General features: G+C 40.0%; 1 protein-coding gene across 4 annotated transcripts in view; it reads left to right on the top strand.

The window, feature by feature from the left end:
- The window catches only part of SNX29 (sorting nexin 29), a 104,603-nt gene that overhangs the window by 45,109 nt on the left and 44,291 nt on the right, over window positions 1-15,203 (top strand). For 2 of the 4 annotated variants that reach the window (XM_064672859.1, XM_064672855.1), the window contains exon 19: window positions 9,818-9,958. The exons of 1 other annotated variant lie outside the window; for it this stretch is intronic. In XM_064672859.1, the coding sequence (XP_064528929.1) occupies window positions 9,818-9,958 (141 nt within the window). Of the gene's footprint in view, window positions 1-9,817; window positions 10,033-15,203 lie in introns of all 4 variants that reach the window. One more of the 4 variants, XM_064672858.1, reaches the window with a different exon arrangement.

Here is a 15,203-nt window from a genome sequence, read left to right as displayed (position 1 = left end):
TATCAGGAGGGGCCTGACCTGGACAGGATAAGAACAGACTCCTGCAGGAATTGTGTTGTGGTGGTTGCTTTATTTTTTTAATTTATTGCAGATTTGCAATGCTGCTTTGAAGGGCATTTCAAAGCATTTCTTTTTGTGTCACATTAACGTTTTGGTCTGTTTCAGATGTCATGTTCAAAATCAGTACATCTTTCATCCTTAAAAACACCCAGGTGTTGTTCTTCTGTGAATATAGATGGAAAAGTTTCCAGCTCCAGCCCACTTGTCACATAGTTTCAACCATCAAATAGTTCTTTAAATTTCTATGAAGGATTAAAGATTCTGGTCAAGCTCAGAACTCTGAAAGCAAGCAACATTTTATAATGAATCCTATTAGATGTGGAAATTTCAATCAGACCTCTGTGTTTGTAGAGTTACACTGCACTCTTGCAGTAATGTTTAACTGGCAGAATTAACTGCTTATGAATACTAAGGGCTTAAAAACAAGGTCTAGAAGCAGCCAAATTTTATGCTCAATTTGAATGACTGAGTTAAAGGGGGCAGTTGTGAGCAGCAGATAATTCAGTGCTCACAGAGTAGCACTATCTAGTACTGTCTTAAAAATTAGCAGAGCCATAAACCTATATCATTCAACTGTGGATCTTACAGCAATTAGAAGGTGTAGAAATTTGGGGGGAAAAGCTATTTAGAATGGGATATGCTCTTCAGTGCAGTTACTAAGTTCAGTTAAAAATATTAAATATTAAAAATATTTTTCACTTGTTTTCTCAGAATAGAAAGTAATAACAGAAAAATGCACATTTTAAAATCTGTTTTCACCATGGAGTTTTTATGGGTTATTCCCATTCTGGATTATTGCTTGTGGAGAATTGGCAGATTGTCTGTTTTAAATGCCAGTAGCAGATCTTGTTGAACTAATAAAGAATAAATCTCCACGTGCAGTGCACCAGGAATTTAAAGGTGAAAAAGCTGAAAAATAACTGATAAATAGCTTGTGACTTGCATACTAGAAGATTTTAAAGTGTCCAATCTGACAATTTTTGAAAGGGTTGAGGGAAGTCTGAAAACCAACTTGTTACAAATCATTAGGAAAGTGGTGGAAAACTAGAAAACTCTATTTTGCTGTTTATAATTTCTGGTTTATCTGTTTGCAGTTCTAGTTCTCTCCAAGGAAATATATCAGAAATGGAAAGAATATAGGTGAAAAATGAAGCCTTTTCATTGGAAGAACATATTAGAAATTCTCAGCCTGCATGAAAGACAACTGAGAGGGGAATACAATAGTAGTCTTTCAAATCATGGAGGAAAGGGAGAGGTTTTTAACTGTACCAAAATGCAAATTGGAGCACCCATAGAAACTACTGCCTTGCAGTTCCAAAACAAGTGCATGACAGTGGTTTTCTCCACAGCATATAATTGGGGTGAATACTGAAAGTTTACATGGGTCTAGAAAATAATTGAGCTAATTGAATTGAAGAAAAAACAATCCAAACACAAAGACATGACTTATTTCTTAGGAGATCCCTGGGTAGCTATATTTTGGAAGATAGGCAGTTTTTCTGGATGAATATCACTGTACCTTTTGTTCATGATTAAGTGTACTGAATAAAATATATTTTATAATTCACCAAGGAATTTTCTGAACTGTTGAAATCAGTATACCTTGCTGTGAGAGTAGGGTGCAAGAAACCTGGGGGTCATGGTATAACTAAACATGACTTACTCTTGGAATGTTTTGCTAATAATGACTAATTTAGTCCTAGAATGGAAATATTAAGGGTGATGGTGAAATATCTTTCCTTCCACTAATGTTTATGTCCTATGCATGGCAAGCTCATTGTAAATGTTTTCAGAGCACATCCTCTCTCTTTATACTTGCTCAGATTTGTTTTGCCTCAGGTTTAGGTCGTAACTGCTGTCGTGTCATTCATTAGTGCTGATGGATTACTCGTACAATTAATGTTGCACCTGAGTAGGGAAATTAATTAGATGACCAGTTGATGTCCTTATTATGAATCAACAAATCATTAGGATTATTTAGACTTCACTGGATGAAATTATCTAGGCTGTGACAGGAGCTCAGACTGGATTGTCATAACTGGATCTTCTAGCAAGGACATCAGAGCAACTGTAGTTATCCAAAAGAAGGTTCAGAGGCTTATTCTCTTGCCAAGTTTGTGATGGTTATTACTGAGTGGCAAACTGCTTAGTTATAAGCGTTGAAGGACCTAACCACATATGGAGTAACTAATATATTTTGTACAAAGTAACAGTTAAGGAAGCCTAGTCCTTTAAACAAAAAATTTAAATAATAGGTATCTTTGTAAAACCAGGGTCATGCTGACAAAATTTTCTCTTCTGAACAGTGTGTCTCTGTAGTTAACTAGTTGCTTTCTGGTGACTGCTTTTTGTGATCTATGCAGTTTGATGCCCATCTTTTTAGTGTAGCAGATGCTGCTCAGTCAGCCTACCATTAGAAAATTATTTCTTGTCTAATATATTCACAAGGATAAAGACAGAATCCACATCAGAATAAAAAAATAATTTTGCATTTACATTTTACCTCTAGATGGTGATAGTTAGATGCAGTTCCTTTAGTGTCTGTGAAGCAAGCTGATTATTGCAATAATATTATTTTGTCATATTTCTCAACTGTAGAGTATCTTATTTTCTGTCTACATATGGATTCCACTTTCCTGTGAAGTGTACAGCAAATGCCATTAGTCATGCCTTTTGTTGCTATAATTACCAATGCCTGACACTTAAGATAATGAAAGTGAGATTTTATGATTCTTAAAGTGATATCAATATTTAAAATGGCTTCTTGCAAATATGCCTTGTTTGCAGAGTAGTGAACACTTCAGATTATAAACCAAATAAGATTAAAGATTAACATGCTAATCAGACAAGACTGTTACCATTTGCATATGAATAGGACTCCTTAAGATTGTAATCAATAAACATTTCTTACAATGTTTTTATTGATTTGACTGTCTTCAGTCTTACTGTTTAATACTGACCAAGATATTTGCTCATAATATTTCTTTTTATATTACTTTAAATGATGTTTTCCTCTCCACTCTCTCTGAAGAAGGAGCATTATTATGGAGGGGCCGTTAGCACAGAATCATTTTGGTTGGAAAACACCTTTACAACATCGAGTCCAACCATTGACCCAGCACTGCCAAGTCCACCTTTAAACCATGTCCTTAAGTGCCACATCTACACATCTTTTAAATCCCTCCAGAGGTGGTGACTCCACTCCTTCCCTGGGCAGCTGTGCCAGGGCTTGACAACCTGAGTGTTGACCTTTAGTTTACACCCAAGCCAGCATAGCCTCAGTATTTCATCAAGGGTAGAAGCCTTAACAATGGGAGGCAATGCACTGGCAGTCAGTAGTTGAAAGGTAAGCAGAGAGTTGCAAAAATTAAACCCAAAGTTGAATTTAATTCTCCTGATGTATGATGAATTGCATGGCTGTAGCAGCTGCAGCACTAAGCAGGCAAAAAGGAGAAATAAATAGTCTTCTAATCACATTCCATTTCAGTGCAGCTCAGGGCAAGGAGAGAAGAAAATGAAGTAGAATGATTTGGAGAATTTGAAAGAAAAATATGGCTCGTGGCATTCTGAAAGAGAGTGGTTTTAGAGTGTGTAAGCCAAGAAGGTTGAATATCCCACTTTTTCTGCAGTGGAATCCAAGGATGTGTCAGAGAAGCATAAGAGAAAGCATAGAGGACAAAAATATTTAAATAACTGGAATTGAGGGAATATACAAGGATGAGATCAGTCCTTGGAGACTTTTATAATTATTTATTTTCTAAAGGCGACCATAATACAACTTAATACATTGATTTGCTTATTGAAATGTTGAATTCAAAAAATACTGGGAAATTAAAAGCAGAATTTTTATTTTCAGATTATTTTATAACTACTACAGAAAGAAGCAAATAATTTAGATCCAATTAATAACTCAAATAAATATTAGCTGTCTTGTCCAGAAATGGATTGGTGAGAGAGCTTCCTTTCCCTTGCCAGAGCACCCAAAATATTCCATTTGGAGAAAAAGGCAGCACTATTTTCTCCTCTGCAGAAACTTCTTTCACTGCAGCAGTTGTCATGCATTGCCATGACTGTATTGGTTCAAAGTGCACGTTTGTGCAATGATGTTAATTATTTTGGCTTCTTATAAGTCATATTGTTGAAATGACCTTATTATGTTATTGAGTGGGTTTTTTTTTTTTTTGCTGCTGATTTGATTTGCATGTAAAAAGACAAAAAGTATTGGTTCCATCCAGCAAAAGCAAAGGCAATGCTGCCTTTGTTCTTTAGGGACCAGTCACTGTAGTGCTGTTCTGGGGAGCAGAAGCAGAACTGGGGCTGCAGAAGCCCAGTGAACATCACTCTGCACATGTGTAATTGGGTGGAGAAGCCTAAAATGCATGACAATTTTCTGTTTAGTAGAGCAATATTGGCTGTTTTTAAGGCTCATGCTTTGATGTGCACTGTGTCATATATTTGACACTGTATTGTTCATTTTTCTGAACTAAATAACAAAACCTTGAAGATTTAACATAACAAAATGTATTCTAGTATTTGCAGTCTTTGTGCAAGTAGATAAAATGGTCATATTGAGATAAAAGCTTATTCACTTTAATTCCTGGTATGTCTCTATGGCACACAAAAAGCTGCTCATATCACAGCTGAAAAGTTTCATTGTTCCATTTGTTTTTCATTATGCAGAAATTCTTAAATTGGATCATTTTCAAAGGGGGAACTTAACCATAAATACAGTCCTGCAGCTGTGTCAAAATATAACTTGCATTTGTATTCGTTTCTCACACTTCAGAGGTAACTTTGGAGAACTGAGCTTGAATTTATATTCTAAACAGAATCCCATTCTCCTGAAGTAAAGTCAAGAAATGAAATCAGTTCTTCCTTTTTTTTGCGATATGCTTCCCCTTTGGATTCATACCTTTTACTTCTTCTCTATATTTTGAGTATAGATATATATAATTTTGAGAGAAACCTCCTAAATAGATTGCCACTCCTATTTTATAATGTACTTTCCTGAGAGGAAAAAAAGGATAGTTCCAATCCACTGAAAACAATTATTTCTAAATAGTGAACTTTGATCAAAATCTCTTTAATTTAGTGTTCCTGAATAATTAAGATGTACATTAAATTTGAGTCAGAGTTTTAAGAGTTAAAAAAAACTTTATTAGTATAAAGGTAAAACTATGGATCAATGGTACTCCAAATTTTAGAGTGTTATTTAAAAGCAAATGTAAAGAAAATATTCACTAGTCAACCTTAGCTGACTTAACAGTGAAAAATAAAGGTGCCAATGTGCATGTAATGTTTTTGTATTCATACTGATTGAGTTGTCTCTACCAAACCAGTTGCTAATTTTTCTTTTTGTTGTCACATGCTTGGGCATTGATTTGAAAGTAGGTAACAAACAGGACCTCCAGAAAACTCTCTTTTATTAGTGAGGGAAAGGAAATTAGAAATACAGTGCTATAGAAAGAGTAGCTTTTTTCTCTCACCCTTTTTTTATCCCCTGGTAATGCTCACTGAGGTGGTAAAGGTCACAGTAGCTTCCTTAGTGTAGATCAGTCTCCTTTGCATTCCTTATGCTGCCCAACATTTTTTTTCCCATGCTTCTGAGGCAGTTATGACCTTGTCCAGCCTAGGACTTGTTCTTTACAAACATTCTCAGTGTTCTTTATGTCCTTTGAAGTGTTCTGCTGCTGAATTGTCACAAGTTCTCTTCCATCTTGTGCCACTGAATTTTATATGTGGTTTAGTAGAGTTTCACTACTCACCTTCCCTTAGCATTGTTCCCTCCCTTTCTGACATTTTTCTTGCCTCAGGAATAGGCCATGGACTCACAAGGACTTTAACTTCAGCATTTCTGTATTTGTGGATCTCACATAAAGAGTTCTCTGGCAAGAATTCATTTTTTTTTTAATATATATTCAGATCATCCTACCAGGAACTTCCCCATATTTGCAGGGAAGATTCAGGAGTAACTTCATTTAGGGGAGATCCTTCTTGATGCTTAATCTGCAATTTCTATAACCATGAATGTCATTGCAACAGAAGGTCTTTAATATCCCAGTGTCTCTTGCTACTCACTGCATTGAGAGGGACACAAAAGTGAATCCTCAATATACCAACCTATATTTTTGCATCAAAAAGAAAAGCACCCACATTGGACTCCTGCAGACCTGAAGAACGGGTGTTGGTTGCAGGCATTTGGTCTGTGTACACTGCAATGGAGCAACTTGGAATTTTGACATTTGTCCTTTATTTTCCTCAGGCTTTTATACATAAGTACAAAGGAACTGTGTCAACTGTTACTAGTCCGTAACCAGGACTTGTTAACAGCATTTTGGACTCAGAACTGCTTAAAAGATTTCTTAACTTATTAAAGAAACTTTTGGCTCAAAAAGCAGGACCATGGGAGTAGGATTTTTCATTTCAGTATGCAATCAGTAAACCAGTGCTTTCAAATTGAGTCTCAGAAGATTTTGGGCATTTCAGTAATATTAAGTTAGCTGATAGTTGGCTGATAAACACAATATTAAATTGCAACTGTTATTGCTATTGCTCTCCAAATCTTTGACTTCAGATGTTTTTGTGATGAGAAAATAACAGACTAATTCATTATACATACTTATTAACTGAAATTTTTCTTGGAGCTGCTGTAAATCATAGCTACAGAAAGGTTACCAATCAATCTTTACATGGGAGACCTAAGTGGAAAGTGCTCCAAAATTAACAGCAGAAGCTACTTAACTAATTTTTTGATATTCAAGAGAATATTAAAATAAAATCTTCTGTCTACAAATAAGCATTCTAGCAGTGATTTTGATTGAGTCTGTAAGTTTTCATTACCTTGAAAATTACTTAACTAGGTTAGGAAGTGAATAATACCAGGAAAACACGGGCATTAGAAAAGAATTGTAATGATTTAGAATTGATTTTTTTAAAATTGATCAGAGAATAAGGACTAAGAGTAGTCCTTTAAACATTCTATAACATGATCTTAAAATACTGTTCTGTAATTATGTGTCATTTGCAAAGGTATTTGCTGTAGCAAAAGGTGGTGTTGCTCTGGGGTACAGCAAGATAATTTGGGACAAAAAGACACAAAAGTGTCTGTTGGCAACTACAGATTTCACTCATTTCCGATCAAAAGACCGTGAATGAAATTGTGGATGCCCTGAAGATGATGGGAAAAGACCTAATGACTTTTGACACAATTTCAAACCATGCATCTCAAGTTGCTTGATTTAGCATTATTTCAAAATTTTGTCTGCAAAAGTAATCCTTCCCTGGTCTTCCTGTGCTGGTATGATCTGTATTTGAGGTAAAAGGGGATAATTATGTGCCTTAAATGACTACACTAGGATAAGTTTATCCAAATAATTTTATATTTAGTATTTGCTTTGTTTGATTTCCCAACTGAATTTGCATTGTCTTGCAATACCTTGGCAAGGGAATAGCATTCCCTTCTTTGATAACAAAGGTTTAAATCTGTACTGCATCATGAACTTTAATATACCTTTCATACTCTATTATATGATTGTCAATAAATTCAATATGGCACAGGGCTCCAAATGTTGCATTTTCATTTCTTACTGCTTAAATGAAATCAATATCTGTGTACATAGAAGAACAGTAAGAAATTTTCTAGTGGTTTTATCTAAGAAATTAATCTATGGTTTTGCAGTCCTTAAAAATTTCAATTACAGTGTACCAGATTCCTTAATTAGTTAACTATGGGTTACAGCTTAACAGGTAATGTTGAACTGCATGATTCACCAAATCACATGTGCAAAGATAACTGCTTAGTTAAATTAAGGTTTCCATATTAAATGACTTAGTTAAAAATAATTGAAGTTTTTTTTTTTAATTGTCCCTGCCCCCCCAGGGAAATTGAATCATGAATCTGGGGAATGTATACAAAGTTCCAAACAACGTACTGGTGGAAGTGAGAACAGGCAGGGAGAGGGGTTAGATATATTTAATATAGTTTTTACTGCATTAAATAAATTTTATTAGAATTATGCAAAATACTTGCATCTCATATATCCCTTCATTTGCTTTGAAAGATGTACTTAATTGTTCAAACAGATGGTCCTGTAGGAGTTTAATTATCCTGGCCTTATTTTCAAAGTGGAAAAGAAATCTGAATACTTCTTGCAGACTTACTATTGTGGTTCCATCATTACACTGTCTGAATTCTTGTTACCAAAACCAGTTGAATTTTTGTTTACATCTGCATTTGTAATTCACACAATACTCTGAATCTTTTGAATTCTTAGATGTGCTAATTTTGGAATTGTAGTATTCCTTTTTTGGAATTGCAGTATTCCTGTAGAAAATGTATTAGTATTTTCTACACTGAAATAGCCTAATTTGGCAGAATGATGTCTGCATGATATATTGCATTTTGTTGCAAGGGCAGAAGCCTCCTATAAATTTGAAAAACTAGGTGTCTGCAGGAATAAAAGGACTTGATAAAGACCAAACCAAAGGAAGGCTGCATGAGCTGCTTTTGTGGGAGGAGGCATTCACTTGACATCCCTTGATCTCTGAAGTACCACAAGTCCTTAGTAAAATATAATTGTTTTCTAAGGACTTGTCAAATGTAGAGAAGAAGGACCATGTTAATGTTTCAGTCTCCAGGAAAAGCTGCGATTCACTGTTGAAATCGGCCACATCAAAATCCAAAGTTCATTTTCTCTGAGTATTCCCAAAAATACAGTTGTTACTGCCCACTCCTCGGGGTTGCTTCTTCACATGAGGGTTCTCCTGATACTTGTCTTACAGCTTACTAATGAATTCCTGGGGGTCTGTGGAGCAGCAGGGCAAGGCAGTGCCATCAGGACCATTTCAGCTTCATTCCTGGGGCAGAATATTGAGATTATTGGCACACACACCAGAAGGGAGAAGTGACAGATTCTAGAAAGCAGCTTAGGAAAAGGTCACTCTGGATCTTGAGTTCTGATGCTTGGTTTAGAGTTTCTGATGTGCTGTTTCAGCATTCTTTTAAACTGTAGGTTCATTCCTGTAGAGGAAAGGTTATTCCCCTAGAAAAGAGTGAAAACTCAGTTTTCTGGAAGTATATTTCACTTCTCCATGAAATTTTCCCAGAGAATGTGAATATTTAGCATGTAATTGGTAATATGCTCATGAAATAATGAGTGGCAAACAAAAGCAGAATCACAAAAACTACAGCTGTGTTAAATTATACTTAATGTCCTATACAAGCAGAAAGAATGAACTGTGTTTATTTTCCAAACAATAAAATTTCTAGTTTAGTTTTCGATGTAATTTTGTTAGGAAGTAAATTAAGTTTCATACTTGGGATAAAATTATGTTTTGAAATTCTGATGCCACAAAGCTAATTTACAAAGTTGAAGAACTGTGTTGAGGACACAGAAATCAATTTTATAGTGGTATTAAATTATTTTTTTTCCTTTGGTCACTGGGTAGCAGAATATGCTGGAAACCATGGTAACAAAAAGTGCTGCCATGGTTGCCCCAGAGTCATGTTCAAATAAGCAAGCTCTGTTTGTCTTGATTAAAATAAGAGAAAGAAAGAAAAAGAAAGGGGAAAAGAGAGAAAATAAGGTTAATGACCTGTACAATAGGAACAGCAAAGGCCCAGTCAGAGCTGTACCTGGGGCTCCGTGATCCTGGAATTTCTGGTGCTGTTGCATCACATGAGGCTTTGAGGAGTGAGGAGATAAATCATCTCAGGGTTTGTCTTTACACTGTTTCCTTCCATGTCTGTATTTTGCAGGTTTATATCAGGATAAAGGATGATGAATGGAATGTGTATCGAAGATATGCAGAGTTCAGAAGCTTGCATCATAAATTACAGAGTAAATACCAGCAAGTGAGGACTTTTAACTTTCCACCTAAAAAGGCCATTGGAAACAAGGTACTTGAAAGAACTCACAGTATCAGTAAAAGCTGGGGGAAAAAACCTCTCTCATTCATACACAAATAAAAGAGGTTGCCACGACCCGAGGGGAAGGAATGGGATCGGGCACTGCGAAGGGGTTCGAAGGACAGTAGACGGTCTCGGGGTGCAATGCCAATTTATTAAGGGATTCGGGGACTTATATAGGGTTGGACTAGGGAAGGATCCAGAACTGGGGAGGTGCTTGGGATTGACAACTTCAGGGGAAAAGGTGATTGGATGTTCGGGTAAGGAGGGGAGGAGCTTGGGCGTAACCAGGGGAAGAGCCAATGGAAGCTACCTCTGCACTGCAGCAAACTCTGGCCAATAGCAGGCAGAGGAGCGGGAAAACAGGGGAAAAAGGCGGGAAAACTCTGAGGGAAGGGAGAAGACAATATGGAGGGTGAAAAATTTAAAACAACAACTGGGGTACAAACAACATCATAACAATACAACATCAACTGGGGAACAACTGGGGACAACTGTCCAGTCCATTATAAGTGTCATTTCCAGTGTACAGTAGAATCCAGTGTGAGAATGTCTTGTTTGGTGTGAAGGATGTCATTCGGGGCTGTAGATTTCTCTCCATCTTTGAAATTCCTCCCACTCAGTCCTTCGTTCCCCAACATCTCCCCCTTCTTTGTTTGTTTGAGAAGCGGCAGCGATGTTGGCGGTCACAGACGATATCAGTGTTTTCCTCAGAAATACGATTAAACAAGGTAAAATAACACATAACGAGGTTAAACCAAAAAGAGCAATAAGACATAAAATAATGAACTTCCGGGTCCAACTAGGTAAATTTGGTAGCTGTAGCCAATCAAAGAGGTCATCGAGTCCTCCGCCCTTGTCTTGACGAATTTCTCGGACCAGGCCCTTCAATCGGTCAATACTTTGGTGGATTGACTCGGCATGGTCCGAGAAATTCATGCAACACATGCCTTCAAACTCCTGGCACCCGTGACCGTGCGCCAGGAGGAGGAAATCGATGGCGGCTCGATTCTGTAAACTTACCTCTTTTAATTTCTGGGTGTCCGCTAGCAGGCCCTCAATTGCTTGGGTGGTCGCATTCGCCTCCTTGGTGAGCCAACAACCAAGGTGCGTTAGCAAAGAGAGGGCGTGTGCTGTCCCTATCCCAGGGATAGGGAAGGACGCCCAGAAATTCTTCACCCTGGACCATATGTGAATGTTAGAATCACAATCCTCTGGGAAGGGTAGAGGAGTGGGCCAATATTGAGGCCTTCCAACATTCACATGGGGTGCAGGGAGGGAATTTTGGAGCCGAATTGGTGCGTTGATCACTTGGGGTTCAGACTTGACTTTTGGGGCAATAGATTTGGACCCGGGGAAACGAAGGGGTGCTCCCATAGAAAAGGAAAGGGATTTTCTAACTCTGTTCTTGGGGAAGACAAATTGATTTTGCAGGTGGAACTTCGCCGGGTTAAACAGGGCCAACTTTCCTATTGTGCAGGGCCCTCCCTCGGGGTAGGCCCTAATTCCCGGCCACGCCCGATCCCCGCACAATAGGAAATATCCTTTTGGGAGCTTCATGTTCCGAGGAACATGCTCCGTAGGGATGGTTGTTACCATTGACCCATTGCACCACGGCGAAGTGGACTCGCGATACAGGGGGTTGTTGGCCGTCACATTATGGGGGGTAAACAAAACAGGTTGGGTATAGCGATGGAATAAAACACAGGCAGTGGTTGGGAGCGAACCTAATAAATCAATTTCTTCGAAAGGAACGTCAATAAAAGTGAGGGCTGATATCGTCTGGGCGAGGTTGGGGGAACTGAGTGGGCCTGCCCCTTTATTTCTTGTCTGGGCAACAAAGGAGCCCCATTCCGCGGGGGTAATGGGGACTCCAACTAGGCACGTACGAAATGGACTACCAGCACTGGCTAAGGCTAGGCATAAGGTGTCTGTGCCGGTAGCCTTAGCCAGCGTTACCCATAGGTTTTCTCCTGGTTGGCTCATCCACTCTCGCAGAGGTGACGTGTCGCGGAGAGGGACGAGCTCCAGGATGACTGCGCCGACGATAATGATGGAGCGCAACAGATGCATGTTGTCTGCGTAGCTCACTCGCGATGGATTTTGACTCTCCTCGCCGGGACCCACTTTGGTCCGTCGGGACCTGAAATACAAGCGTAGCCCTTCCCCCACGTTATCAAGGGGAAAGGGCCCGCCCATGTCTCTGTCAGCGGGTCCCGGTACATGATCTTAGCTTTTTGGGAGGACAAGTTAACTGCGCTTGATCCGAAGTGCCGGTCTATGGGACTTCTGTCTGAGTGAGTTTCTTGTTCTTCCAGCAAATTCAAAAAATTTAAAACATACATGATTTTATCTAGTTTTTCTTGGGGGGAGAGGCCAATACTCCCCCTCTTTTGTTTTTTAAGTAAATTTTTTATGTTTTGGTGGGCCCGCTCCACTATACCCTGTCCTGTGGGATTGTGAGGGATTCCAGTGGTATGGTGTACTCCCCACTGCTCGAAGAACCGTTTCGTGTCCGCAGACACGTAGGAGGGTCCGTTGTCAGTCTTCACTTGTTTCGGGACACCCATCCTCGCGAATGCGGACAGAAAGTGTCTTTTCACGTCACGGCTCTTTTCACCAGTATGCGCGGTGGCTACAACCATCTTTGAAAAAGTATCGATGGATACGTGTACATATTTTAGCTTTCCAAATTCAGGGATGTGCGTTACATCTGATTGCCAGATTTCCAGCGCTGAGAGCCCCCTTGGGTTGGTCCCCTCCGGGGCGACAGGCGTGATAACCTGACAATCAGGGCACGTTTTCAAAATTTCCCTGGCTTGAGATAATTTAAGGCCAAATTGTTTCATTAGCGATCGTGCATTCTGATGGAAGAACTCGTGGGATATTTTGGCTTGCTGGTACAAATTGGGAGTAACTACCATACCTGCTAGATGGTCGGCAAGTTGGTTTCCCTCCGCCACAGGACCGGGTAGAGTGGTGTGTGACCTGGTGTGGACAACGAAGAAGCCGAATTGCCTGTTTTGAATTAGAAATAACAATTTGGTTAACAACTCAAACAAATGCCGATTAGATACTTCTTTCAGATAGGAATTTTCGATACGTTTGACTACACCAACAACGTATGCCGAATCGGAAACAATGTTGATTGGTTCACCACAGAAAATTTGGAAGGCTCGCACAACTGCTGAAAGCTCGACGATTTGGGGAGAACCTTCTACTTTATGGATATCATACTGCCAATTATCTTTTTCGCGCCAAATTATTACCGCATTGCCAGTTCTCCCTGAGCCATCGGTAAATACCGTTTTTGCATTTTTTATAGGTAAGTCTGATTGTACAATTTTTAGTTTTAATGGAATTTGGATTAATCGCTGAATAAATGGGCACGCCGGGAGATGTATCTGAATTTTCCCCGGGTAGCCTTCGATGGCAATTTGAAAATCGACAGAGGTTTGCAGCAGTTGATCTAGATGCTCAGAGGTCAGCGGGAGGTAGATAAAATCTGGTTCCTCACCGCTGAGCTCTAAGCATCTAGTGCGGCCTTTAAATATTACTTTACTAATCATCTCTGCGACGGTGGTGATCGTCTTTCCGAATTGGTGCTGGAGGAACATCCACTCCCACAGACAGAAGTTTTTCAGACCGTCAGTAAATTGGCCGAGAAGGCCAAATGGTTGTCGCTGTTCTCTTAGAATTATTAAGGAAGATGGCAGTCCCTCCATCTTCCTATGTGATTGTCTCTCTGTTATTTTTCTTTCGACAATGGATAAGGTACTGACTGCCTCTGGTGTTAGATAGCGGGGGGAGGACAGGTCAGCGTCTCCGCGAAGCAGCTCAAAAAGAGGGTGCAAATCTCCGGTTGTGATTCCCAGCACAGGCCGGATCCAATTGATCGCGCCCAGTAGTTTTTGGAGGTCGTTTAATGTTTGGACTCTTTTGTTAATTTCAACAGATTGAGGCCGAATCGTTTTTTCTGTGATTCTGAGTCCAAGATACCTCCAAGGTGATTCCCTTTGAACTTTTTCAGGGGATATCTCCAATCCGTTATCTTTTAATGCCAAGATGGTTGAATTTAGTGTCTCGTCGACAGCCAATTGGGATTTGGCACAAATCAAAACATCATCCATATAATGGAAGATGATTGATTGTGGGTACTGTTGCCGAATTGGACGCAACGCCTCCGCCACGAACATCTGGCAGAGGGTTGGGGAATTTTTCATCCCCTGGGGAAGCACCTTCCACTGGAACCTGCGGTGGGGTTCACAAACGTTGATAGCTGGGACTGAAAAAGCGAATCGCGCCGAATCAGCCGAATTTAAATAAATTTGAAAGAAACAGTCCTTGATGTCAATAACTACCAGGGGCCATTCAGCAGGGAGCATGGATGGTGACGGCATTCCCTGCTGGAGGGCTCCCATTGGTTCAAGGACTTCATTTACTTTTCTCAGGTCCTGAAGAAATCTCCAGGCACCTGAGGCTTTTTGTATGACAAACACTGGAGTGTTCCAGGGACTGGTGGAAGACTCCAGGTGTCCTTTGGCCAATTCTTGATCTACCAAATCGTTGAGAATTTGCAGCTTTTTGCGTGGTAGGGGCCACTGATCCACCCAAACTGGCACATCGGTCCTCCAGCTCAGTTTGGGGAGCTGCTTCACTTCAGTGACCCCTCCTAAAAATTTTGGTCTGGGGACAGGGTTCTCAAGGAGAGCTCCCACTGCCCCATCGCGTCCCGTCCCCACAACGTGATTGGAATATTCAAGATATAAGGTTGGAGGGACGCTGGTCTGCCCTCCGGCCCATAGCCAGTTAATACCTCCTTACTCCGGACCGGATATTGTGTTCCCCCCACTCCGCTGACTTGCACGTAGGCCGTTGTCGCGGGCCATCCGTGCGGCCAGTCCTTAGAGGCGATTATAGTTACATCAGCTCCCGTGTCCAAGAGGCCTTCCACCTTGACCCGCTGCGGGCGTCTGGGCTGTGAATAGTAAATAAGACATGTTAACAGGGGGCGAGAAGATTCGACTGTCGTTGACCACAACACTTCTTTGTTGTCTTCTCTCCTCCGCTCCTCATCCACAGACAGCACGCGCAGCAGGTCATCCATGGACACCATCTTGGCCACGGGAGAGTGTTCTTCTAACTGCACGGGGGGGGTGTGAACATAGAGACAAACAGCGATGTTATTGTTCGTAAGTCCGGTCAGGAGGGAAGGCACTACTAATATTCCCTTATC

Source organism: Pseudopipra pipra, chromosome 16, assembly GCF_036250125.1.
Source record: "Pseudopipra pipra isolate bDixPip1 chromosome 16, bDixPip1.hap1, whole genome shotgun sequence".
Classification (NCBI taxonomy): domain Eukaryota; kingdom Metazoa; phylum Chordata; class Aves; order Passeriformes; family Pipridae; genus Pseudopipra; species Pseudopipra pipra.
The sequence above is the reverse complement of the archived record's forward strand: the minus strand, read 5'-3'. Positions and strand labels throughout refer to the sequence as shown.